The sequence below is a fragment of the Haliaeetus leucocephalus genome, unplaced genomic scaffold (assembly GCF_000737465.1).
Source record: "Haliaeetus leucocephalus isolate CR32 unplaced genomic scaffold, Haliaeetus_leucocephalus-4.0 Scaffold162, whole genome shotgun sequence".
Classification (NCBI taxonomy): Eukaryota; Metazoa; Chordata; class Aves; order Accipitriformes; family Accipitridae; genus Haliaeetus; species Haliaeetus leucocephalus.
Window position 1 is genome coordinate 6810951 of NW_010972598.1, and position 26001 is coordinate 6836951.

Consider the following 26001-nt stretch of genomic DNA (forward strand, 5'->3'; position numbering starts at 1 on the left):
GAATGAGACTTAACTTCTTACTATTTTAGTGCACTGCTGTAATTTGGTTTAGTGTTGTGTTATTTTTAGTTCTTAAAGATGTTGCTTCTGTGTGCTCTTTCTGAATGGTTAGTGATGAAACTAGAAGTTGACTAGTCTCATGTGAGAGCAGAACATTGTGCCCCATCTTGGGGGAAAAAAGTTTCAAAGTACTTTTTTCTAAATGGTATCATTCATTTCAAAGCATTTATGAGGTTAAATTAAAAACAGACTCTTAAAATTTGTGTTGATTGACTTACTTCTCTGTCAAATTTTTGTACAGTGCCAAAACACTGAGTCACCAGTCTGCTTCTCTTGGAGGGAATGGGGAGTTATCCATGGAGGCCAGCCAATTCTACAAACACATCTTACATTATTCAACAGTTGTTTGAACCTGAAGTGTATTGGTCAACTTATTTAATCATAATGTGGACAGATTTAGGCTGGCACAAATCAAAGTATGCTTTAAACCCTTCTCAGCTGCAAAGTCGAGTGTTGTGTTTGCTCGTAGGCTTTTAAGAGAAAACTTTCTGCCCCTGGTGATGGTGCTTTTCATCTACCTTCTTTGGGAAGCCTCGATTAGGTATATCTGTTTTGGGTTGGGTTTTTTTTTCCATTTGTTCTAGTTTGTTAACTTTTTTTCTAAGTTTGTAGTAGACTTTGTTATCAAAACTATCAGAATGTGTCATGTTGAACCTTAGGGGAGCTATTAGTCCTTTGAAGCACTAACATAGCTTGGATGTGCTCATATTAAATGTTGGGGTTTTTTTTAAGGGAATGCAGGTGGTTTAGGCTTGAAGGCATTGTTTATATTCAGAGATGCATTAGATAAACTGCACTTTTTTTTTTAACACTGTGTTTAAACCAGTGCACAACTCTGTATACTTTTTTGTATTTGAACCCAGTTTTATTTTCGTAATTTATTTTCCTGATAAGCAGTTAGATTAAGTTAATGGAAGCTAGGCCTTCGTAAGATTGAAGGGCAGCTGCAAGGTTATTTGCATCCATTTCACTGATTCAGTTCTAAACCAGCACCTTTTGGTTGAAATGGCACAATTTTGAGAATACGCATGTCCTGCCTAACTCGGCTAGCAGGCTGGAAAATGCCAATGTGTTAACTATTAAGGAAGATAGAATCTGTATTTTTTCCCCTGAAGCTTTTAAGCTAACTCAGCGATCTCTTGTCTTTGCCTTTGGAGATTTGAGACTTGCAACTTTACAAGCTCAGGTACAGGAGAGCAGAGAGAACCTTGTTAATGTTTAAATGTTGTTATCTCAGTTTAGTAGCGGTGGGGGCTGCAGGACTTCAGCTGGGAGTTAGGAAGTGTATTTTTTAGGTCTTCCTGTTATGTCTGTCTGTAACACTGGTTTCAGTTGGTCATCGGTTCATCTTTTGAGATGCATTTCTCCGGTTGCCCTGCTTTCCTCAGGGCTCAGTCCAAGCCTCCGTGCAGGGGATGTGCCTTCTGTCCCTGCGCGAGAATCTCCACCATCTCCCCCAGGGTGGTGGCTCTTGATAGTTTCATGGGACCTTCTCTGTCCTATGTAAGTTCTTTATTTATTAGATGTATTCATCAAAGTGTCAGCACATCCCACATTCACAGTTATTTCCTGAATATTAGACTTAAGCAACTGCAGTTCTGGGGTTTTTTTTCCTGTGCCATTTGGGAGAACTGATGAATTATTTGAACTTGTATGCACGTTTCTTCAGCGATTCAAGAGCTCGTGAACATTTCTTAGAGCCTACGCGCATGCATGAATGAAAGGAATGCTATTTGGAAATCAACTTTGTGTGATCTTGCTGTTGAGCGCAATTAGAATTAAACGGTAAAGGGGGAGTACCAAACTTTATGTGGCTACAGCGTAAAATACCTAAGCTTGTTTGCTGAGGAGCACCCTGGTTACATTCAAGGTGTTTGGATCCAAACTCCATGTGGGTCTTCTGGCCCTGGAGTGCTGGGCTGAGCACGGCCACTGAACCAGCATGAAAGTTTCTGCCTTCTGATTTGCGTCAGTTTATTGGGATGTGTGAAGTGAATGTTGTAAGCAGGTAAACGTCACATAAAACTGAAGAGCAAAGCAGTGACTTAATTTGAAGAGAAGTTGAAGAGCCTGCCATTGAACTGCTAGGTTGGCAAAGCTTTCTCTGAACTGCAGTCTGAGAAATCAACATCTGATTGGCAAGTTAGAAATAAGCAACGCTATTGTGCCAAACTTTTGATGGTATGTTATGTTGCTTGATTTTGTATGCTTATGAAATGTGGTTCTATCAAAGCAGGTAGAAATCTTGTATTCGCCATTGCATTGAAAGGCCTGGTAAGGAGTGAGGTAGGTCAGGTTACCATTAGTTTCTGAGCTCCCTAGAAGCTCATGGAAGATATAATCCGTGTACATAGCCGTGTGCTGATTCTATTTATAGTGTAAGCAGCTATGTCAACTCTCATTTTTTCCCCTCTCCCTCCCTATCCGAGTTCATTTTTCATCGCTGTTCCTAGTTCAGCTTGCCTCCCCTTTCCCAGCTCAAGAGCTGGCAGCTTTGCCGAGCCTACTGTCCTGGTAAAACTTCTGCTGCTGCCTTCAGCAGCCAGAGGAGAGAGGTGACCCATGCTTGTCATTCTTGCCTTCAGTTTTTTCCTAGAAGAGCAGCTTACTCTGTGCTTGCCAGAAGATGACCCAAATAGCGGGTATTTGAAGTAGTTGGTTTTTTTGGGGTTGTTTGTTTTTTCTTAATCTGCAGCTAGGTGTTTTACCATATCTGCAGAGAAAAATGCAACAGAAAATAATAGCTCATACTCCTTCGCTAATAGACAAATTCAATGTCTATAGTGTTAACTTAGGAGAGAGGGCTTAAAGATAAATTATTCCAAGTGCTGCAGTGTGTCAGTCTTCTTTATGTTAGCTTCTAACTCAAATTTCCAGATTCCCATTCTCTCCCGGGGACGTGTGTACTACTGCATTGTTTAATGCCCATAAGTAGTAGTTTGCTTTCTTCCTGCAGGTTCTCCAGTTGGCGATGATTGCAAGGCATGGATTTTTAATGAGGGAATCTTTGCAGGGGCTGATAATTCTCTCCAGCTTTTCTAGTTTCATAGTGTTGACTCGTGTGACAACTTGGTTCTCTAGCCTTGCTTACTAGATAATGGAAGATATCGGCATAAAGTTTTACTCAGATGAAAGTTAGTATGGAAATACTTGGATTAGCTGTGTCCCAAAGAGTTCATTTTACCCCTTTCAGCTTCCTCTGTTTTGGGTAAAGACTGACAGCAGTTTCTCCCTGTTTATACTTTCTTTCTGTTGCAAGTTTCTGTCTCCGCTTGTGAAGAACTTGCAGGAGAAGAGTTACAAATCGAAGCCAAGTTGTACCATGTTAGTATATTTAAGTCAGTAACCTTGACACTGCTCACACAAGGTAGTACCGATACAGTCTTTTTTCCCTTCAATTTGATTGTTATTTTGTACACCTTGTGAAAAATCTTAAACTGACATGTGCTTCGGCTGAAATGTATTTCCTCAGGACTGTTTGTTTTCCCTGTTGTTTGTTAGGGATGAACAAATTCTTGAACTAGAAATACATCACAGATGGACCAAACAGGGACAGATCAGATTATTTTTTTTTAAATTATTTTATTTGGTTCTTCATTGCAGTGGTGTGTCGTTTGTGGTTTTGGGTTGTGTGGTTGTTTTTTTTTTTTCCTTCTTTCTTTGAATAATCTGTCAGATGACCCATGCCAAGGATATGCAGGGAAGTCTTTGTGAAAGCATCTAATAAATTTTGGTAGGAAGTCATTGATCTTGCATTTAGACATCTTGTTTTGCTCACTGAGATTTGCAGGTCCTTCAGCAAACAGCAAAAGTGACATCTCCTTGACTGATGCAGCTTTCTTTAATCCAAGCTGAACAATAAAGTTCTTTTACATTAATGGATTAATATGACAGAACATGTCCTCTCTCCGTTTTATGTTTGTGGTTTGGGGTTTTGTTTTTTTTCCCCTTAAGGAATTTTACATTGTCATGTAACTGGTATTTTCCGCTCTTCCCTAAGAGTTTGCTTTTATTGCTTCCTTTTTTTAAGGAACAATACCTAAACTTGCAGGTATGTAGCTTTGAGAAGAATGGAGAGGGTAGAGGAAAAAGCTTCAGTCTGTTTACCTGCAAGTCTTCCTTCTTTGTATACGGGTGTGCCTGTCATACTTCCCTGTGAAAGGAGGTCGAGGCTACTCCCAAATGAAATCACGTTTTCAGCTGCACTGATGCCTCTTTACATAGTGAACAAAACCGTATGCACTAGGGATTATTCCCCCTGATGTTACCTTCGTGTATTTAATTGTTAACGGGTGTAATGGCTGACACACACTAAGGATGCCAATGCTTTGCAGAAAATCTGTGGTTTCAATTAGTTCTTCTGTTAACAACTCAGTGTTGCTCGTTTGGGCTGATGGCCTAAAGTTAATTTTCCAGAGTTAAACATTCGCAAGTAGAACATCTGTATGCGAATGAGGGATCAGCAGCTTCTGAAGCGTGTGAGTACTTTGGTTTGATAGACACAAGTTGGGGCGGATTGAGGAGTGGCGAGGGTGCTTTCATGCTTTCTCCATTACTCATGAATTCCAGAGGGTATCTTAGGACAGCACTCGTGCTAGGCATGAGAGCTCAGAGTAAAAGAGAATGCTGCTGGGTTAAAGAAGGTTAATATTAAAAGTGTTGGCAAAGGAATCCAGTGGGTGAACAAATCCAGGGTGTGATTTAAATGTATTCTTTGCAGAAATTAAGATTACTGAGTGCTTAAAAATTGTAATGCCCAAGAAGCATGAAAGGGGAGACCTTGAGATGCAAGTAATGCCTTGAATTGAATTCATAGGTTACTTTTGTGGGAGAACTAATGAGACAGGTAGCTTTTTGTTTTGAAGAGCTAACAATTTTATTGTTCATAGTCCAAAATGTTAAGGAATTTTGGACGTTCTGGTCTCAAATGCCTGGCTCTCCTGACTGCCATTAACAGTGTTTAAAAAAAGAAAAGTCACAAACCCCAAATTTTCTCTCTGCTTAGCATACATGTATTTGCTTGCTTATTTTTTACAGTAAAATATTAAAACAACAACAACAAAAGTATGTGACTTCATTATTTACCTGGGTCACTTTTTTGTCCTTTCCCTGTGGGTAATCTTGCAGTACATGACAGTTTGACACGAAGTCACTTCATATTGTTTCACAAAGCAATATATTTCCCATGTCCTGTAAATTGTGAAGTTTTATGACTTTCCTTATCATAGTTCAATTGGGGACAGGGAATTGTCACACTAACTGGCAAAAGCAATGTATATTATGACACACCGGTCGATTCGTGAGTTTGTTTGCTTTCCAATTTGCCGCTAAAGGCTGAGTCATTCTCACTGTTATAACAAATACATATTAGATAAGTTATCGCAGCAAAACTGTTTCTCGTCGCTTGCAGTTAGTGATAGCAGAAGTTTCAGACTCTAAAGTGAAAAACAAGGGCTTTTTTTAAACATTGACAGTATTTTAGACTCAAGTGATTGTATGAAACACTTCTGACATTGAATATGGCTGCTCGGTGTGTGAAGTTGATGAAAATTGGTGTCTCCCCAGACTTTCCAGAAAGTGCTGCTGGTCCTCTTTTTCTTCAGGAACACTGATGTTAAAAGATTCCTTTCTTGATTTACCTTCAGCAAAGAGAACAAGTACCTATTTCAGTACCTTATGAAAGAAACTATAGGGTGCAAATTTATGCTTCTCTAACTGCAAAATTATCTTTTCCAGGAACAGATGGCAACCAAGTATGCCCTGAAAAAAACCTGTATTGGCCAGAGAGACCTGGGAACTGTCCTAAACTTCTAACACTAGGTTTTTTAGCTCAGTATCAGATTACTTACATTATTTATGTGCCTGAAGACCTTTTCATATCTGAGTCTAACTCCTCGTGATTTCAGTGACAATCGACATTGCTCTAGCTACTTGGTCTCAATGTTTTCTTCATTCGGAATGAGTTTCAGTAGCTGTTTCGCCCAGATGTTGAACAACAACTAGTGTCGGGGTTTAATTTACATGATGCTTCTCAGCAAAACCCCTTAAATTAAAACTTTCCTGTTATTAGGAATGCTGTTACAGGATTGGACCTGGATCTGCTTTCACTGCTGCTCATGCTCCGTGAGAGCTTGGTAGGGTTTATGTGGTACGTGGGACTTTTTTCAAGAGGGTTGGCTTTCAGTGGAAACCAAATATCTTCCTCTTCCAGCCCGGCTTTGCTTTTGTTTTGTTCCTTTTTTCTCCATAAGAAAGGAAATTACAGAACCCTTATTACATTATTTGGTATCTTTAACTCACTGTTTTGATTTTTGTGGGTTTATCTTCCTGCAGCAAAACTGTTAAATAAAGACTTTGCCAAATATTAGGTCACATTACTTGATACATGCAGTATGGTCATATAACGTGAGACTCGTAATGATGACTACACTATGGTTACAGTAAAAGGATTGAGAAGCTGCAGTGCCTAATCTCAGAGTTACAAGTATATTTGAATTCTGTAGTTTTGAGTACTTTCATGCAGTGTAGTCACTTCCATCTCATGTGAATGAAGTTTGGCTTAATTTTTAGGTGTGTTACAACCATGGTGCTACTGCTTGGCAGGTACTATGTTCTGATTTCTGCTTAGAAGGAGCTACCAAAAAATTGCTTCTTCCCTAAGTAGGGGTATATGTGGAAATAAAGATTTTCAAATGTTTGCTGATATGGTGAAATCCATTCTGCTTATATGTGATATACAAATATTTAACTGATTGAACCGCAATTACTTTAAACTATTTCTCAGCTGGCTCAAAGGACAGTTTCTTGCAAGTAATGCAAACTGTGGAAAGCTTTATTTGTTAACATTTAAGGGGGGAGGGGAGTTAAAATTATCAGCAAAAAGCAAAAAATGCACTCAAACAGTTGATTTGAAACACTTTTAATCTGCTGGGTTACATTTTCACAGTTAACACTTTATTGGGAAAACTGTTTTTGATATTCTATGTAAGAGAGGTGAAAGAGTTTGCAATCCAGAGGTCTGACTTTAAATTCTAACTTAACCAGGCTAAATCTGGATAGGAATGGTTGCATTTAAAAGTTTTTAGGGTTTTTTTTTTTTTAGACAGCAGACATTCATTGAGGTTAGTTGTGTATTGGACTGTTGGTAGAAACTTACTTTTTTTCTTTTCTTTTAAATTCATGGTACAACTTTTTGCAGATAGGATATTGTCACTGCAGACACCTGAGTACTGTGGTGGCAGTGGATGAGTTGGCCCGGAAAACTTTCTTCTGATCTCTTTCAAAAACCTGAAATGATTACTACTTCTGCAAATGCATGAAGATACAGGGAGGTGCCGTACAACAAACCGGCCATGTGAACCGATAGCTAATCAAGCTAATCAGGCCATCCGTTAGCAAGGTGGCCAGTTTGTTTCATGCGCACATCTGCGTGTCTGGAGACCCAGAAACCAAACCACCTTCAAGGGGTCTTTCAAGGCAGCTGCGCTAAGTGCAGCATGGGAAGTTAAATACGTGACTGTACTGGGAATCGTTTGATGTCAGAAGGTTATTGCAGATTACTGTTCGGTGTCTGTTTTCAGTTTCTCACTTCTTGACTGAAGAGGATGTTTTTGTTGTACATGTAGGCTTCTTTCGACAAAGGTTCAAAGACCTCCTATGTACAAGACAGAATACAAGCCCAAGAATGCACTTGGAGTGATTGAGTAAGATGGGCTAATGGTCTTGTCTAAAAAGTCTTCTAAAAATAAAGTTTGACGCTACTTTTTGAGGAGGAATTCTTTGCATTGGAAACACAGAAGAAAAAAAAAAAAAGACAAAAAGATAGCTGTCTGTGAACTTGAGTCTGGAAAATGAGTATTCTTATCACAAGGAGAAGCACATGCTACCTAATTATACACAAGACATTTTTCCTCTCTTGTAGTTCATTCAAGGGAGGGAAGTCTGAAGGATTAGTCACTACTTGGGAGCAGCCCCACCTTCCATACCTTAATTAACAGTGTTCCTCTCAATGTGTTTCATGCCTTTGTTGTAGACATCTCTGTTCAAAACCAGTTTTTAACTCGAAAGAAAACACAGATAAACAAATTCTTTTCCCATTATTTCTAACTTAATTTTTCTGTTGCTTATGTATGAATTACTTAGGAATTAATACAGATAAAATGTAGACTTTTTCCCGCACATACAGATAAAATTAATTATTGTGTTTGATTCTTTGACTCTAGGCTATGGTGGCTTGTTATCCAGGCAATGGAACGGGATACGTGCGCCATGTTGATAATCCAAATGGAGACGGAAGATGCGTTACATGTATATATTATCTTAATAAAGACTGGGATGCTAAGGTATGCAATAATTTCTTTCTTATAACTTTTTTTTACATACGTCTGCTAATGCACCTTTGTTACAGGTCTTTGTTCGTGTCCTTTATTTCTGTGCCTTACTTGTGGTCTTACATTATGTTAACTGTAGGTATCCTTTGCCCCCCTGATTCTGCTGTTAGTGAGAGCAGGTAGAGATGAGGTGTTTATTTTCAAGGTTTTGAATGATGCCAGCAGGATCTCTTTGACAGTGAGACTGAAGGGACGTTGCATGTTTTTCATGAATGTTTCTTAATTATACATATAAGTATCTGCTAGTATCCAAGTTTCATAAATATCTAATTATGCAACTTACTGTACATTACTTGTATGGTACACCCCCCCCCCCCACACAAAGAGTAAATAAAGAACATTTGAAAGATAATGGCTTTTAGTTTATTTCTCCTTATATTCCTGTTGAGACTTGAGTTTACTGTTTGTGCAACTAGATTACTTAACTGAGTATGCTTATAAAAAGAAAGATGCTGTAGCTTGGGAGCAGTTTCAAATAAGCCAAGTGTGATGGTTATTGCTACATCAGTACAGTTCAAAGCAGCACAAGTCTTTGTACCATTGTAGATACAGAGTGTAGAATAGATAAAGGTTTAGAACACAGTTGAAGTGGTCTAAGAATTTACTACGAGTGACTCGAAACTCTCCATAGATGTAGTGACTATGATAAAATAACTTTTTAATACAAATTTTCCTAGCAATTCAGTGGAATTAGGTAGATTTGAAGAAAGGATGTAGCTAACCGGCTGTATTGAAAGCATGAGAGAGTAATGCAGAGATAGCTTTGTTTATTCCTTGATAGCTATGCAGTTAACTATGGAGAAGTTTATTCTCATTGTATATGGAAAAAAAAAGATAAAACGACTGATACTTCTGTCGTACTTAGGAAGTAGCATGTGGAAGAGCACGTAAGCAGTAAGTTTCTGTGAATTGGGTGCACCAGATATCGATAACACAGGTTGCAGCTGAGAGGGGGTTTTTTTTGTGTTTTTTCCTTTCTTCTCTCCTGAGTGCTGTACATTTCTTATAAGAACATACAATGAGACTGATAACATACTTGCATAAAACTGGTAGATCGGAAAGCCAAGTCAGAAATGGATGCGCTTGAAACCTTCTCTTTCTGACTTGCCCTTTGAAATGTCAAATTTAATCCTTCAATTAGAAAATAAATTACTAGCCTTTTTTTGCCATGATAGCATCTTTGCATATAAGTGCACTGGTTGGACTGAACATCTTAAAATGCAGCTTTGGGGCATTTTTAGTTGATTTATGATTTCTCTCCTGGAAGAAAATGAATACATACCAGAGTGTAGAAGTCAAGCAAATTGCATTTTCACAATAACTGAAAAATTTACTAGCTGGATATTTAATTTATGAACAAAGGTATTTCATTTCCTGCAGAATCTATTTTAAATTACAAATTAATATATTATCAAGAACATTCATTAGCAAAGAAAGAAGCTCAAACTTTCTTTAGGAGAACAAATTCATCTAAATTGTCACTTCTTGTTCACTGATTTAGATCACAATTATAAAACAGTCATTTATATCAATTTACCTTGTTAGTACTTGCGCTGTTATGACTTAACCATGAAGGCCTATAGTGGCTATCTGTAGTTAGATTTCATCCATACCATCAGTAGGAAAAGTTAATGTGACTTAAAAATGATTAACCCCACCTAGTGACTTAAAAATAATTAACCCCACCTACTTGTGCTGTTTTCTAGGCATGCATAGGTAGGTCCAACTGTTTTTTGAAGCCTGGAAGAGATCTAAATTCACCAGGGGTAATAGAGATTCAAGCTTTAGTTTGAAGCTTCCTAGTCTTTCCCCATCTTAATTACAGAAAAGTAACATAAACTTGTGCTGCTGTTAAATGAAACAGTCTCTTTAATGGGAAAGGGTGAAACTTGCATGTGAAATATGGTGTTTCTCTCATCTGTATTGGCGTATTTTTAGCCAACTGTGTAATATCAGTCAGTCTTGTCCATTTTTTGCGAGTAGGTAATGCAGCTAATAAACAACAAGTCTAAACCCACAGCTTTTTACTTAAACATGAATAGAGGTTTAATATGTGCAAGCATTCTGAAATTACTCAGTGAAAAATGTGCAAAACGTTTTGTTAAATGGAAGGTATCAACAGAAAAGCCATAGATTCATAATTTCTGTAGCATCTGATAAAAGCTTTTATTTCAGTTCCAAGCATCTGAAATATTTTCAAATGTGATATTTGGTACTTCTAAATGCAATGAGGCATTGTTTTCAAGCACTGGTTTTAAATATTTAATTTGCAGGTAAGTGGAGGCATCCTTCGGATATTTCCAGAAGGTAAAGCCCAATTCGCTGATATTGAACCCAAATTTGATAGACTGCTATTCTTCTGGTCTGATCGCCGCAACCCTCATGAAGTACAGCCAGCATTTGCTACAAGGTAGGACTAATGGACTCTGTGTATTGCATGATGCCTCTCTCTTATCAAGAAATGAGCAAATCCTAATGAGAAATGAGTGACACTATGAATTATGACCTGATCCCAGGTCTTTTCATGTACAGTTCCAGCTGCACTATGATGAGAAGGGTTTTTTTCTACTGATTGATTAGTCTTCTGCTGTGCTGCTGAGTTTGTATCGATGTCTGATCTCTTATTTTGGAGAAAACATCCTCTTGGGTGGGTAGGAGGGAGGACTGGAAACACCAGAAGTTTCTGAGCATGTACTTGGCAGAACTGGGTAGGAGCATGCAGAGCCATAAGCAGACACCACCTTGGCCAAGGGTTGTTGTCTTCACTATTTCTCCGTAATGGCTTTATGGCTTCTCCCTTCCCTGTGTCCTTAGCACCTTACTATGTTACTGGAAGGTTAAGTACTCAGTTTTATGTCCCATCTTGTTGCGAGGGAATCATTAGAAAATAGTCATTTTCAAACTAAGCCACAACTTTCTAGTTTTGGGAATTGGGAGAGGGCTGTGGGGCAGAAACGACCATTGATACACAAATCTTTTCTTTCTTTGGAGTATTAGAGTTGCTGCTCCCAGTCTGAGTCACAGGGGGAACTTCATATCTCCTTTGTCCCTCAGTGTAGGGCAGTGGATGATGCTAAAGGTACCTGCATTCAATGCCCCCACATCTTGAGTGGCGTTTCCAGATAATGTTAATAGGTGAATCATTGGAGTCGTTGATCCAGGCTTCCTGTTGCCCATGTCGCAACGCGTTTGGATGGCCAGAGTGCTGAACCTTGGCTGGAGCTGCGAGATAACACCAGTACCTTTGCAAGAAGTAACTTGAATTGCCATCGGCGTGTCCTCTTGCAGCCTTTCAGGAGGCTGTACCGCTCTGCCCTCCCCCTTTGTGCTCCGAGCAGAGTCAGAGGGTGAAATGCCATTTACTAAAGCTCCTTAAAGTCTTTTCTCAATAGCTGGCATTTCATATTTAAATCCTCTGTGGGCAGTGGAAAACCAGAGGAGCTGAGTAAGAAGGGGTAGTTAATTATCCCTTACGGCGAATGTCCAAAAAAAGAGGTTCTTGCAGTGTAACTCAGTGCTGGACTTGACCGAGTAAAGTAAAAGATGAGGTCGCAGGGCAAGGTGATACGGACAGAGACTATATTACAGGTTCTGGGTGAGACCCGTAATAGCAACTCATCAGGAAAAAGAAGTGTAAACTTACAGCATCAGTGTCACCTTTTCAATGACTGTTCAAACGATACCTACTGATAGAAAAAAAACCAAAAACAAACTGCTTGCTTTGTGTTTTATGAAATCTTTCTTCTGTCAGACTGCAGAGGTATCATCTCATTTAGGCTGTGTTTTATCTCAAGTGCTTCACTGCTTTTTTTTTTCTTCATAGTTCAGGAGTTCTTTTTCCATCCGTTTCCCTAGGTACGCAATAACAGTCTGGTATTTTGATGCAGATGAAAGAGCACGAGCTAAAGTAAAATATCTAACAGGTAATCTTGTTAATATCTTCTGTGTTCTTTTTTGCTGGAAGAATAGCTAGGTAGCGCAACCTCATCTCCTTGGCCCACCCTGTGCACAAAAAGGGGGAGAAAACCAGCGTAACTTGGAGTCAGGTTTTACAGGGAAAGGTGACCCAGTGGTTGAGCTGCTAGACAGTGACTTGGGAAATCCAGGTCAGTGCCTTGTCCTGCTCGTGCTTCCTCTGAGACCTGAGGCTGCGCAGTGTTTTTATATGGGGGATACAGCTTCTCCCTCGTCTTGCCTCCCTAATAGCTGTGGAGGATAAATACACCAGAGACTGTGAGGTGCTGCAGAACTGAGAGCCCTGGAAATAGTTTTGATCGAATATAGCGATTCAGCAAGTGAATGCAACTTAACTTGACTAGAATCTGTACTGGAAAAACAAAAGCCTAAAATTAAAATCTGGAATCAAAGAATGGAGTTACTTCCTCTATTTCCAATTCCACATATCTAGCATCTGTTTTCCTTTTCTGGCTTCTCCCTCAAGAGGAAGTTGATCTAATTTTCCTGTTCAAATTAGCATTATAAGGAGAAATGGCCTAGGACTTCTGTCATGTTTGTAATTGCCATCACAATTTTGCGTTTGTTACAGTAGTTTGAAAAATAAACCAAAATCAGGCGTACCGCAAGGGCACGCAGGCACACGGCCAGTTTCTCCCTCGTTTTGTCAAGAGCTCTGAAACCAGTGGTGTCGAAGACATGTGCCAGTCACTTCCAAATGAGATTTCCATTCCTTGCTGTTAGGCAACTGGAGCAGGAGGCCCGTCTGTCTGTCCATAAGCTAGGCTTCGTGTCCAGATCGGAGCTGTTGGGGTTATTTCCACGCAGCTTCAGCTGCTGCTGTTTCAGAGAGAGTGCAGGGAAGCGGTTTGGGTGGGCTTGTGTCTGCAGGGGAGGTGTCCGTCCGTCCCCTCTGTCCCCCGTCTCTTTCCAGGATCCCCCTAAACTGCAGGCACTTAAGGAGGGAAGGCTGGGTTGGAGGGCATATTTAAATCTCAGTATTGGTTTGCCCTGTAATTGATTTATACGATCATATTGTTGTGATTTCCATTTTCATTTGCAATTAAAATTGCATTCTTTGCTCTGTATCTGCAGCAAGAATTGTGCAAGACACTTTTTATTTTCTACTGACAATAACATTAAAAAGTATATATAAATTATATATGTATAGTTTATATTATATTTATATATAAATATAATATACTACGTAAGTTATAGATATACAACTATTCATTTTTGGCTTAGTGTCAGTCTAACTAAAGCCATGCAGAATATGTGTGATTTTTTTCTTGAATATGGGATACTGTGTCTCTTAATGTTTTGACAGTCAAACTTTTATTCAGGGGGATCTGAAGTTATCTAGGTCAATTTTTAGAAAAAAGGACAGAAGAGGTGTGGGTTAGTTGGTGGTTTGGTTTTGTTTATTTTTTAGCAGCAAGTCAAATGGAATGTTGCATTTTAAAAATCCCTCAGAGTTTCTTTACAAAGGTAAATACCCAGAAACTCTGGATATTCTGATGTACTAGACAGTCTTCAAAGTACTCTCTTAAAACTAATCTAGAAATTAATGTAGCAATTCTGTAGACTGTACTTTGATAAATGTTGAAAATAATACCAATTTCCTTTTCATATTTCTGCAGGTGAAAAAGGTGTGAGGGTTGAACTTAATAAACCTTCTGACTCAGTTGGGAAAGACGTTTTATAAGCCTTTGATTTAGCAACTCCCCTTGCTATTCTCCCTGATAAATCTTGATGCTATCTATTAACTTTTGAATGTGAATAACAAGATAAAGGAAAATCAACAACAAACCAACATTTTAATAAAGAAGCAAACAGTGTTTCAATGTTGCATCAAATAGAAGGTTCTTTGACTGCTGAAGCATTGTACTATGTGATTGTGACTCCAGGCCTGTGACTGCTTATGTGAAGAAGATAAGCAATCAGTAAGAAACAGCATATGCATCTGGACATAAATAAGTGCCCTACATAGAATTTGTCCATCCTTATATTTTGCCAGACCTGTCATCCAGCTGAATCCAATTCATCTCTCCCTTTTTTTATATGGTAAAAGTTTGAATTTTGGGTAATTTTTGTATGACCAGGTACAGTTTATCAAAATTGAGTCTTAAAAAAAAAAAAAAAAAAAAAAAAAAAGAAAAAAAAAAAAAAAAAAAAAAAAAATTACAGTATTCTCCAAAATAACATGGATCTATTTTTGTAAAACTGTTCATACTGTTCTCCTCTGCCATGAAAGACCTAATTTAATGTAAGGGTTGCCAGTAACTGATAATCACTTTAATTTTCTTTACACCTTAAGTCAGAAAAGGAGCACTTTAATTACCAGCTAAAAACCTGATTGTTTTATATCATATCTCACACTAATCTTAACTTTTAAAGATTGCTGCTGTATTGTTTTTTTGACTATGTCCTCTTGAACCTTATTAACAGAAGCAAATCAGTATCTTGCTATTAGTAACATTCAGTTTGTGGTTTTATGTGTTGAATCCACAGAGGGGAAGTTTCTGTCTCTTCTTTGTTTTTTGGGGGTTTTTTTGTTTGTTTTGTTTTGGGTTTTTTTTTTGTTTGTTTTGTTTTGTGGGGTTTTTTTTAAGTGACTGGCACTAAGTGAACTTGACACTATCGGTTGCTGTCATTGGCTTTGGGGACCTGGTAAATACCATCAAGTTACAAGAATATACAAGGGCTTTCCTAGGCTATTAGAGGTACCCAGAACCTCCTTACGTACTTGACAGAAAATTTTGAGCTTTCTCCCTTTTCTAAAGAATACTTGCCACCGCCCTTTCCTTTGTATATAAGTTAATAGAATATCTAAAATTCACTTTTTTTTTAATTTCCTTTTCAAATGTTGGTGTCCCATGCAGTCTGTAAGTTGACACCTTGATCTATTATATAGTATCAAGGAGACGGTCAGCACACTGAAGCTGAAGTGCATCACTGTAGGCTCCTTGTGCAATACATCTTTAGGTTTTTGCTGTGCTGAAGGATTTCAAAAGGCACTGCCCTTTGATCAGTACTGAGGAATATATTTAGTAAGAAAACATTTACTTTCTTTTACATTGTTTTCATTTTATCAAGGAGAGGGGACATCACAGAATAGAAGTGAGATGTGCAGAAACTTTGATACTCTTATTTTTAAGAAATGAATGTTTTGGACGCTGGGTTTTTTTTATTTTTTTTCCCCTCCTCTTCTTTCTTTTTTTTTCCCTGAGCTTTAAAAGCTTGAGAAAACAAAAGCAAACCGATGAAAGACAGCATTCATATTTATAGGAGTTTGGGGGTTGATCAACTTATCCACTGCAGTTTTCTATCTGTCCCTTATTTCCTTACTTAGCCAAAACAATGTGAGTGTACAGAAATATTTCTGTATATATTACAACTTGTGACAATTTTAGCATCTGTATAGTTTGTATTCAATTAGAGACCTTTTCTATGGAAAGCTCAGTAATTTTTTATTAAAAAGATTACTATTGTTCATGTAAAACATGAAAAAGCTAATTGTTTAGTAACAAACTGACAGAAGGGGGGAAAAAAATCAGTATTCGTATATCATTTAGGAGAACCAACAGAAATCCCAGGGGTTTTTTTACTTTGCTTTTCCTTTTTTTTTTTTTTTTTTTTTTTTTTTTTTAGTAAGTTCTTGCCCTTTACAGTTCTCTTCCTCTTTCCTCTTTTCTTCCCAGAAAAACAGACAGGATACCTTTACTGTAAGTGCCTCTGCCAACCTGGCCAAGGAGTGCAAATCTTCATTACTGTCTGGTCTGCAGTGCATTTAGGCTACTAATGAAACAAGCAAAAAAAGCCACCTCTTCTACTTCATCTTCTTTAGTGCTACTTTATCGGAGGTTTGGTTGGTTTTGTTTTAGAAATGTAAGCATAAGCCTTTAAACTCATTTCACTCCCTCTGTAATTCAAACTTCTGCAGTTACATGGCGTATCAAATTCTAATCACACTGTAGGTTTGTGCTTGCCAGACAGGTTTAAAAAGTGCTTAATTTTTCACTCCATGTAAGTCGTTACAATAGGGTCAACCAATCAGGTCAGCCATTTCTTCCGTGTCCTTTAGAAACTGTTCATTTCATGTCGGTTGAACATTCAGTCTTGAGCATCACCAAGCAGGTCCTTGTTTTAAAACTATTTTTTAAACTGTCTTATGATCTGTATGTGTCTAGTCCTGGTTAAAGATAAAGCTTCATAATGTTATTTTTATTCATGATGTTAGCTGGCTGTGAAATATGAGACCTTTATCTATAGCAGGCGAAGAAATTCAGGATTCATTTACAGGTTGCCTATAAAGTTGTGTAATTTGAAAAGCAGTGTTCATTATGAAAGAGCTCTCAAGTTGCTTGTAAAGCTAATCTAATTAAAAAAAAGATGATGTATAAAGGTTCTTGAAAACTATGTGGTTATTTGTAATCTTTGTAACTTTTAAAACTACTCCGTAGCAACTAATTTATAAATGCCCCCTGATAAAGGGGACATGTGGATTTTTGGTGGGTTTGTGGGGGTGTTTTGTTTTGTTTTGCTGTGGGTTTTTTTTTTTTTAAATCAGAGCTATTTCTGCTCTGGAGAAGGATCTGGGGTTTGGGAGGTTTTTTTTTTTTTTTAGACCGCCTGCAGTTACCTGGGTGTGGTGATCATTTTCCTGATTATTTTCTCCCTCAAAACCAGCACCAAGTTTAGGCTGGCTGGAGAGTGATGAAGGACATAGAGGCAGCTCTAGTTTATTCACCACTTTGTTGAGAGGTACATGGGGTGCAAAATGAAAGTCCTCTTCAAACAGGATTTGTAAGGTTTAGTGGGAGCTCTTCAGTTGTATGTGGCTCCCACTGAATTATGAGCCCTTTGAAGACGGCAGAAGAATGGGTAGAGTCTACAGATGCCAACCCGTACTGAGATGCCACACCATTTCCCTAAGCTTTTTGATGAGCTTCATAATGACTGTAATCAAGGAAACATCTGGCTGGCTGCGCTTCTGCTGTTTTTCTAACTCTTGTGAAGCCCCCCTGCGTGTGCTTGTCTCTCTTGTGATGGGTCAGGAAGAGTTACCTGGATCTCCGGATGAGTCTGCCAGCCTTAGTGCACTTTTCGTGGCACTTGGGTACCTGTTGTGCCCAGTTCTGCTCTAAGGTGATGGTTCTTGCCAGTGTGTTAGGCTGAAACCTAAGTGCAGCAGCACTGAGCTGATCCCAAAGTGCTTTCAGGCTTTTTCCATGCTTCAGTGCTGTATAACTTCTTACATGTTCTCTTGAAATAGCCTCTTCCCCATCTTTGTTTTACATTGAACAAGGAAGAATCTTTTCTAGCACTTGCAACCATCCTGAGTAGACCTGATTTTTATTTTTTTTTTTAATTATCGCATTGTTGAGCACAATATGCAGGGGGTTCATTATGCATAGTGAAGTCAAACACTGCACCAGGGAAAGAGGGAGTCTCTCTTGGGGGTTTCTCAAAAGAAGGACACTTGCAAACCTGAGAGGAAGCAGCTGACAGCCTGTATCTTCCGTGAAACATCTGGCTGTGCTGACCACTTTAAGGTCAGGAGTGGGAAGATGACATCTCTAAGTCATACTGATAAGTATAATCAGGCTGGAAAGTACCATTTTTGTGCTTGCTGAATGCTTTGAAGAAGAGGGGAGAGTGCTAAGTGACAATAGCAAGCTCAAAGTCTCCAAACCCCACAAGTCCAGCGTGTGCACCTTGCTGGCCAGCGTGCAGATAGACAGCTGCATGCACTTGCAAATATATAGTGGGAATTTAGCAGTACTGAGCAGCAAAGACTTTGAAGAAATTCGTGGGACTTACTGGATTTGGATCTCATCTGCTTTCTTTGGGGTGGGGGGTATGGATCTGCAGAAACTTGGGTCTCCCATCGTCAGCTTTCATATAAAATACTCCCTTAGATTTTTTTTTTTTGCGGATGTTAAGTAAAGCTTGAATGTAAGTAATTACTTCAAATGCGTTGAAGTCCGTTTGTGCGTTACACTGCTGCAGGAGCTGTGTTCACCCTGGAGCATCTGCTGAATCTGAGTTGCCTGACCCTGTCTGGTGGGGTGGGTGGCAGCTGACAGAAGCAGGTTCAAGGTCCTCTGTCCTACCAGACAAAACCAGTTCCAGAGAATTTGCTCTGTTGACTTTTGCTACCGCCCACTCGGTTCCATCAAGTGTTTCCCCATAGCTTTGAAGTTGAGTGAATATACAGCACATTTATCCCTTTCCTGAAATAATTAAAAAAAAAAAAAAAGAAAAAAAGCCCATGGCTCCCAAATGGACGAGCCAGGTACTAAGAGTTGGCTATTAAAGTGGAAGGGGCAGATGAGATGCAAATCACCAACCCACTGGGGATAGACTCAAGTCCTCAGCAGGACAGGGAGGAAGGAATGAGGTGAACAGGAATGGTAAAGTAGGATGTCGAAGAGACTGATGCATGAGACCAAGATAAAACAATATGGAACATGCCAAGTAAAAAATTTGCTATAGGTGTTTGCTTTGGGGAGGTACGAAGTGGGAAGAGAAAGAATACACAATATGTTTGCCTCAGGAAAGACAGTTGTTGATGCATCCCATCCATTCTTTCTTTTCACAGATGTGTGTTGCAAAATAGGTTATTTTTATCTCTGCAGATGAGAGGTGCGTAACTTTTGGCTTGAACCAGGAGTTGGTTTCCTTGTCTGTCTTCCAGTTGTAAGTTGTTGGGCTTTGCGAATTTTTTTTCGCCTTCTTATTAAATGTGCAGCTCAGGATTGAACTATTGGTAATAGTTTATGGGTTCTTCTGGAGAATTTACTATAACCACCTTGTATATAATACGGTGATAAATGCTGGAAAAGGCGACCAGCTCATTTAGCCTATAAGCCCAGTACCAGCATCTTCAGGTGGCTAAAAGTTTGCAAGACATGCCTCACACCTGAGTGAGGGGGGGATGTAAAACACACAGATGAACTGACAACTTGCAGGTATCACACACAGGTGCCTCACTGCTTCAGGGCAGTGTCTAAACTGGAAAGCCATGATTTCTTTCAAATGCAGTTGCAGGTGGGAAGTAAAATGTCGTCTCTGAATATTCACCATGTGGATCCAGTGCTGCTTGTGGGACTGTGTGTGTGTCAGTGTGGTTTGCTGGGGTGGAACCAGTTCTTCTGGGCTCATTTCAAGGGCTGTTAGGGTTCAATTTTATTTTTGCTTTTAAATAAAAGATGAATCCACAATAACTGAAATGGAGAGATTTGACTCCTACTCACAAACAGAAAGCCTAATACCTGAATATTGTATTGAGTTGTGAGCTGGTATTTCACTACCTAAAGAAAGCAAGTGTCAAACAAAAAGCCAAGCAAAAAAAAAAAATGACCAGAACTATCTTGAGGCAGGTCACTTGGGTTGTAAATGTATCTTGCTTACATTACTGTATGTAAGCAAGCTTTGTAAAGCTATTAATAAAGATTACATTATAGCAGAGGACATGGTGGTAGCTCTAAGAAACATAAGGAAACTAGAATTTTGGAGCTTGATTAATTGCCGTTGCAATCCTGAGAAGTTTTTCCATACAGTGAAGACAGGAGTGAATGTGTCAAAAAGCCCCAACGAACCACTAGCCAGCAACAAACTAAACGGCATCTCCCCTAAACCTGACAAGTGTGGTCTTGGCTGTTGGTGAGGGCAGTACCTTGGGTTACTGGAACTGAAAGACATTTGAGAAGAACCATTTTTATTTGAGCACTTGGCAACATCCTTGGGCATCAAGGTGGAAATGTTTTTCCAAGGAAGATGATTGTGGACAGCACTAACATTTGGCAAAGGGAATCGAGGCCATAGGTATTAACAGAATCTGTTTTCTGCGATTAGAGTCCAGTTGATGGTGTTCCCAATAGCAAAGAGCAAAGTTTGAGCTCTCAGATTGGGCATATTTATTTTCCCTTCACTTTCCCTTCCCCAGCCACAATGTAACACTAAGTAATGCGGTGCTGGGTGCATGTTCTGCATTTTAATGAACAAGCAAAAGCTGTAGTAAGCTAACTCTCTCCAGTCTTAAATTTTTGTTGTATCATCTAGAACACTTTAAGGGTATGTAGGTAGCAATTTCTAAACTTTGATTACTTTTCTTTTTCCGCACTTACACTCTGAGAACATTTTAGTCTTTAAGAAACCCCTTTAAAATAGCACAAGCAGGAAACAACTGTATATAGTTAAGAGTCGCTGCAACTTCATAACCATGCAATGTCACGCAGTGCCATAACCTGGGAAGGCATGCATTTTATGGTAAAAAGTAGGCTTATACAAGTCCAGGAGAACACAGAGGGGAGGTTTTGTGTGATCCTTGTTGTGTGTGGCTCAGGGAAGGTGCCCACGGGCGCGGCTGTTACTGGGGATGGAGGGATGCAGGGATGGAGGGATGCTTTGGGAACCGGCTCCCAGGGACAGCTGGAAGCAAGAGCGAGTGACTGGGTCCCCCTGGTGTCCTCACCGGGACAAGGCTGCTCCGTAAGAGCAGAAAAAGGCGTTTTTAGTGTCCTAGAGAAGACAAAGACAAGTCGCTCTATTTTAGGGGGAGGATGTTGTGCTGCACAAACAAAAGTTAAAATAACTTGTAGCAATCAAAGGATGTGTATTTTGGTTGGGAGGCTGGTTTTGTTGTTGATTACAATGGCGTAAGCTCTCATCGAGGTACTCACAAGGCAGCTTTATCTACAACTAAAAACATCCACCGGCGCAAGGATGGAGTAGTAGGGGAAGTGGTTGGTTACACCTCCAGTGCTTACAGTAGGTTTCCAAATTTGCTCTAGTTTCCTCAGGCGAGAGTGCACGGAGAACAACAGCTCTGCTTCCGACCTCCCCGGCACGTTCCCTTGCCATTTCTGCTCCCGCATGCGCGTCGGGGCCTCTCCTGCCCCTTGCTAACCCGGCACTTTTGCATCCTTCCAGGCTGCCTTAGCTCCCCAAGTGTTGTCCCATGCGCTGTCAGCCGAGCTGCCGGCTTTCGTGCTACACCCCTTGTGCGGCTGTCGGATTAAATTAGAAAATACTTGGCTGGGGAAAATGTTTGCGTTTAATTTTTTACTCTGAGATGAAGGCTGGCAGCAGCCTGGTGCCTGCCTTTCCAAGGTGGTCAGGTGCTACCTAAACCCTTGGCTGAGAGTTGCAAAAAATGCCTTGAGAGTAGCTACCAAGTCATGGGCAGCAGCGTAGCCTCTGGCCGCGGCTCCCACCTGCCCTGAGCTGGTGCTGCTCCACAAAAGCTCAGTGTGGCAAGCTGCTGACCATCTCGGGGAAGCAAACTAATCGTGAATTGCTGAGGGTGCTTCTCTTTTGGCAGAGGTGGGGGGATTATACATGACGCAGCTGAACCCTGGCAGTTCATGCGCCATACCCTTCAGCTGGCACTGAATTCAGGGTATGTAACCATGCCAGCATCACCCAGCAGCAGTTTCACGCCAAGCTTGGGGAGGCTTTCTGTTGAAGAAGGAAAGGGAGAGACACAAGGAGACTGGAAACTGGTGCAGGATTCACAAACAGGACATGTACTTGTCAATCTCCTGAAAATGGTGTCGCTTTGACACAAATCCACAGCCACATGTGAAAATACGCTCGGGGCTGGCATCAACCCGTCATATAACAACTCAAAGCTGAGCGAGGATGCTTGCCCAACAGCAGAGACCTCCAATCCCTCTCCTCTTCCTAAAGAAGTTAAGGCAGCTTTTCCCTCAGTACCTGCTGCAGGGTGGGCATGGACTGACGCCGACCCTATGCCGTGGCTCAGCGCCTGTGCTGCTGAGGGTGCAAAGCCGCAGAAGAGTCTTGGGGGAAGGTAACACTTCTGGAGCCTGTAAAGGGACTAAGAGAAAGGCTGCATTAAGGCAATTTTTCTGTTTTCCTCCAAATTGAGGTCTCCTCATTCCTTCAGGGGATGCTTGTGTCTGTAACGCCTTGCAAACAGCTCCAAAGTCATGGCATCACTTACCACTTGGGACGTCTGTCTGCTTTGACAAAACTGCATTTCAACACTCAAGTGTCAGCCTGAACCTTAGCAGTAAAACCTCTCGGGTGGTGTCCTCTTTACCAAATTGTCTGGGAAATGTTGCCAGCTAGCTTGAATAGTCTTTTTAAGGTTTTGCAGTGCCTGAAATACCTCCCATCTCCTGTCATCTGATGCTTTTCCTGCCTTCTAAATCTCTTACAGGTACATTCAGAGTTAATTACATCTGAGCTTTAATTCATGCCATCTGCAGGGCTGATAATCCTCCCCCCCAACTCCCAGCGTGGCTTGGCGAGGAAGCAGCAATTAAAATCTGCCTTTCCAGGGCAGGCTGTGAGCCGTGGTGATCCAGCTTGGCAGGGCAGAGCTTTCTCACACCCGTCTTTGTCCCCTGACGAATGCCTGGCTCCTGCCTGAAGTCATCCAGTCTCTGATGCATGGTGGGTGGGCTTCTCCCTCGTGGACATGATCTGGGTGGTGGCGGTGACAAGAGCTGCCCATGGCAAACCTTGCAGGGAGAGGAAGAAATGGTGCAGCTGGAAATAAACTGATGGTTAGAGATGATGTGAGCACTCCTGTACCAGCCCAAAGGCAAGCAGGTGGATGCTAACTGCCTTCAGCTGTAATTTCCCTCTGTCCTGAAGTGCCCGTGGGGTTGTTAGGCAGAAACCCAGGACTGCGGAGGTGGGAAGGGGCTCCTGGAGACGGTCTGGTCCAGCTCCCCTGCCCTTGAGCTGGCTGCCCAGGACCACGTCCCGTTGGGGTTTGAGTATCTTCAAGGATGGAGACTCCACAACATCTCCAGGCAACCTGTTCCCGTGTTTGACCACCCTCACTGTAATAAAGCTGTTTCTTGTGTTTAAATCACATTTTCTGTATAGGCACTGCTAAATGCAAATCAAAGGAATAACCCAAATAATTCTTAGCAGCATATCCTGCAGAAGACAGCAGATTTAAGACCGAAGTCCCTTACTTGCAGCTTTCCATACCCCACCTGGTACAGGTGCCATCCTCTCTGAAGCCCCTGGAGTGTTTTATCCTGAGGACAACTCTTCCCTTCAGACGTGTTTCCATTCTCCATCTTCCAGACCAGCCCAGACTTCGTACCGTAGCCTTCCACCGCTGCCTTATCTGGAGCAGCCCGTGCCAAGTTGTGTGGTCCTGTCACACACCAGGGAGTTTGTCTTGCTGTTGGTTGAAAACCAGCTGTGCACTGTAAATACCACGGCCCCTAAGACTCTTAGGAGTAATGCCTGTAAAAGAGCAAGTGTGTGCTGGGTTACACCTGGAACAGGCCAAAACCATTGGACTCGGTAGGCTGTGCTCAAAACGAAGGGGCATTAAAAAAATAAACCGCTCCGGTTGAATTATTTCTTGCTTCTGAGAAGTGCTGCCCTTGAGCTGACCAAAATGGCCAGGGCTTTCTCAAGCCATGTGTGGGTGCTGCGGGCAGGCTGCGTCCCACAGAGCACCGGCTGCAAGCAAGTGCACCCTCCGAGCAAGGGTTTTGTACAGCTTTTTTGCTTTGTGCCTCTCCCAAAACACAACCCACACCCTCCTGGTGAATCACACATGGGTGGCAGCACACCCACCAAGTGGATCCTTCTGGGAAGAATGCGGATTATTGCTGGGATGCTTCTGGGAAGGGACCAGGGTGGTCAGTGGGAAGGCAAAGGAGGGGAGCAAAGCAGTGGAGAAAGAGCAGAGAAGCCCCATGGCTGTTCCTCCCATTAGTAAGTAAGTTGCTGAATGAAGCTACCAGAAGAATTAAAAACCCCAGCCAAACCATATTCCTCTAGCTAAGATACTGTACCAGGACTTCACTGAGCTCTAGTCCACATCTTACCCCAGACTTTCTATGCGACTAGTGACAGATCTCTGAAGAGAAGGTACTTGCAGTGAACACAGAAATTATGGTCCAGAGGTTGATGTCATTTAAAGAAAAACAAAGTATTTACTGCTTCTAAATTAAGCAATGGGGGAGCCAAGTATTTGTTGGGTTTTGCTCCTTCAAACATTCTTATGCAGTTTATGAAATGTCAGGTCTAAGACTTACTTATTAGGAGAAAAAAGCAGATGAAACGATGTGAATGAAAGGGGGATGGATGGGACAGAGACAGGGTGAGCTATTCAGGCCAAGCTCCTGCACCTTCTTAGTAAGTTAATCTAGTCTTAAAGCAGCCTGGCCTGGCAGAAGCTAAAAGGGAACAGAGAGATTAAGGCCATGGCATTCTCCCTTTTTTAGCTTTCACACCTACAGTACACTACACTACCCTTTCCTCAGCCTGTCACACCCCTCCAGCTCCCCCGCTTAGCTGAAGCGTGGGAGTTAAGTTTTGTGGTTTATAAACCCCTCTGAGTTCCTACAACTCTGTCCTGCCTCTCTTGCAGAGCTGGGTTGATACCAAATGGTGCTGAAAATTAGATTTTTCGCTGCAGTGGCTGCAAGTGGTGCGGTATATGTAGACCACAAAAGGATGCCTTTTGGGTTATTCACTGAGCCCTGAACTAGAAAAAGGAGCTACTGCCTCATCTTCCAAGTCCCTCTTGCAGCAAAGCTGAAAGACACACTCACAGAAAACCCAGTTAGTTGTAAATTTACTTCTGGACTCCCAGCTAGTTGCAGACCTCCCCCCACACCCGCCCGTCCCGCCTCCTTTAACTTCTTCATGGTCCAGTCAGGGTTTCTGCTAAGCCATCTTCAGCCTGGAGCACAGGTGTAGGTGAAATACAAGCCTGCTAATTCTGCACTTTCCGTTCTTCCCCTGTAAAGGTTGGAGTGGAAGAAATAAGTATTCCTTAAGTGCAAGGAGTGCCGCCTAATGGCCTGTTGAAGAATCCCAAAGCTCCACACAGCCCAGTGTCTTGCACTTTTTTCCACATACACCCATATATGAAAACATGCACAGCATTATTTTCACACACATACTGAAATGCAAGTCTCTTTCACGGCCCGTCTACCCACAAACTGTGCTTTAAGGGTAACATAAGGTAGAGTCTTTATGTTCCTATGCAAACAGTTGTTTCTTTAAGCTCAAGACTTCAAAACAGCTGTAATAATCCACATGCAAGTAAGAACTTGGGTAGTTTGGAGTGTAAAATTCATGAATGCTGCTGGAGAGCAGCCGTTTCACTGCCGGCATTACTGTGTCAGGCAGCAACAATCATACGCTCATAGTGTAGGTCAGATGTAACCTCAGGAGGTCACCCAGTCCACCCTTTTAGTGGCCTTGCAATTTAAGGTGGCAAAACGCGACAGCTGACGCACGGACACCGTGTTCAAGGACGAGCGGATCCAGCAGTGATGAAGCAAACAGCTGTGGTGGCAGTTTCTTAACACTCCCCAGCCAGAGCAGTCCGCATCATCCCTCATCACCATGAGTTCCTCCAACCACTTGAAGAGACATCCACCTCGCTTTTTCTCAGACACTCACCGTTTGTTCTTTCCTGCTGTCACCCTTCAGTACAGTGTAACTTGCTTTACTTTAAGGATGTACAGGGAAGCTGCATGTATGGAAAATACAACAGAACCGAGGGGCTCCAGAACACATGAGAAAGAAGAAAATCCTTACAAGCCGTTTACTCTATTGCACATCCTGCTGCTGCAGC

The 26001-nt window shown here is 41.1% G+C and overlaps 1 protein-coding gene across 1 annotated transcript in view; it reads left to right on the forward strand.

Annotated features, from left to right (window-relative positions):
- EGLN1 (egl-9 family hypoxia-inducible factor 1) overlaps positions 1–16820 on the forward strand; it is a 35968-nt gene extending 19148 nt beyond the window's left edge. The window contains exons 2-5 of the mRNA XM_010562654.1: positions 8283–8402; positions 10724–10860; positions 12306–12373; positions 14045–16820. Coding sequence (XP_010560956.1) covers positions 8283–8402; positions 10724–10860; positions 12306–12373; positions 14045–14109 — 390 coding nt within the window. The 3' untranslated portion in view covers positions 14110–16820. The remainder of the gene's footprint in view (positions 1–8282; positions 8403–10723; positions 10861–12305; positions 12374–14044) is intronic.
- Positions 16821–26001: the final 9181 nt, after the last annotated feature.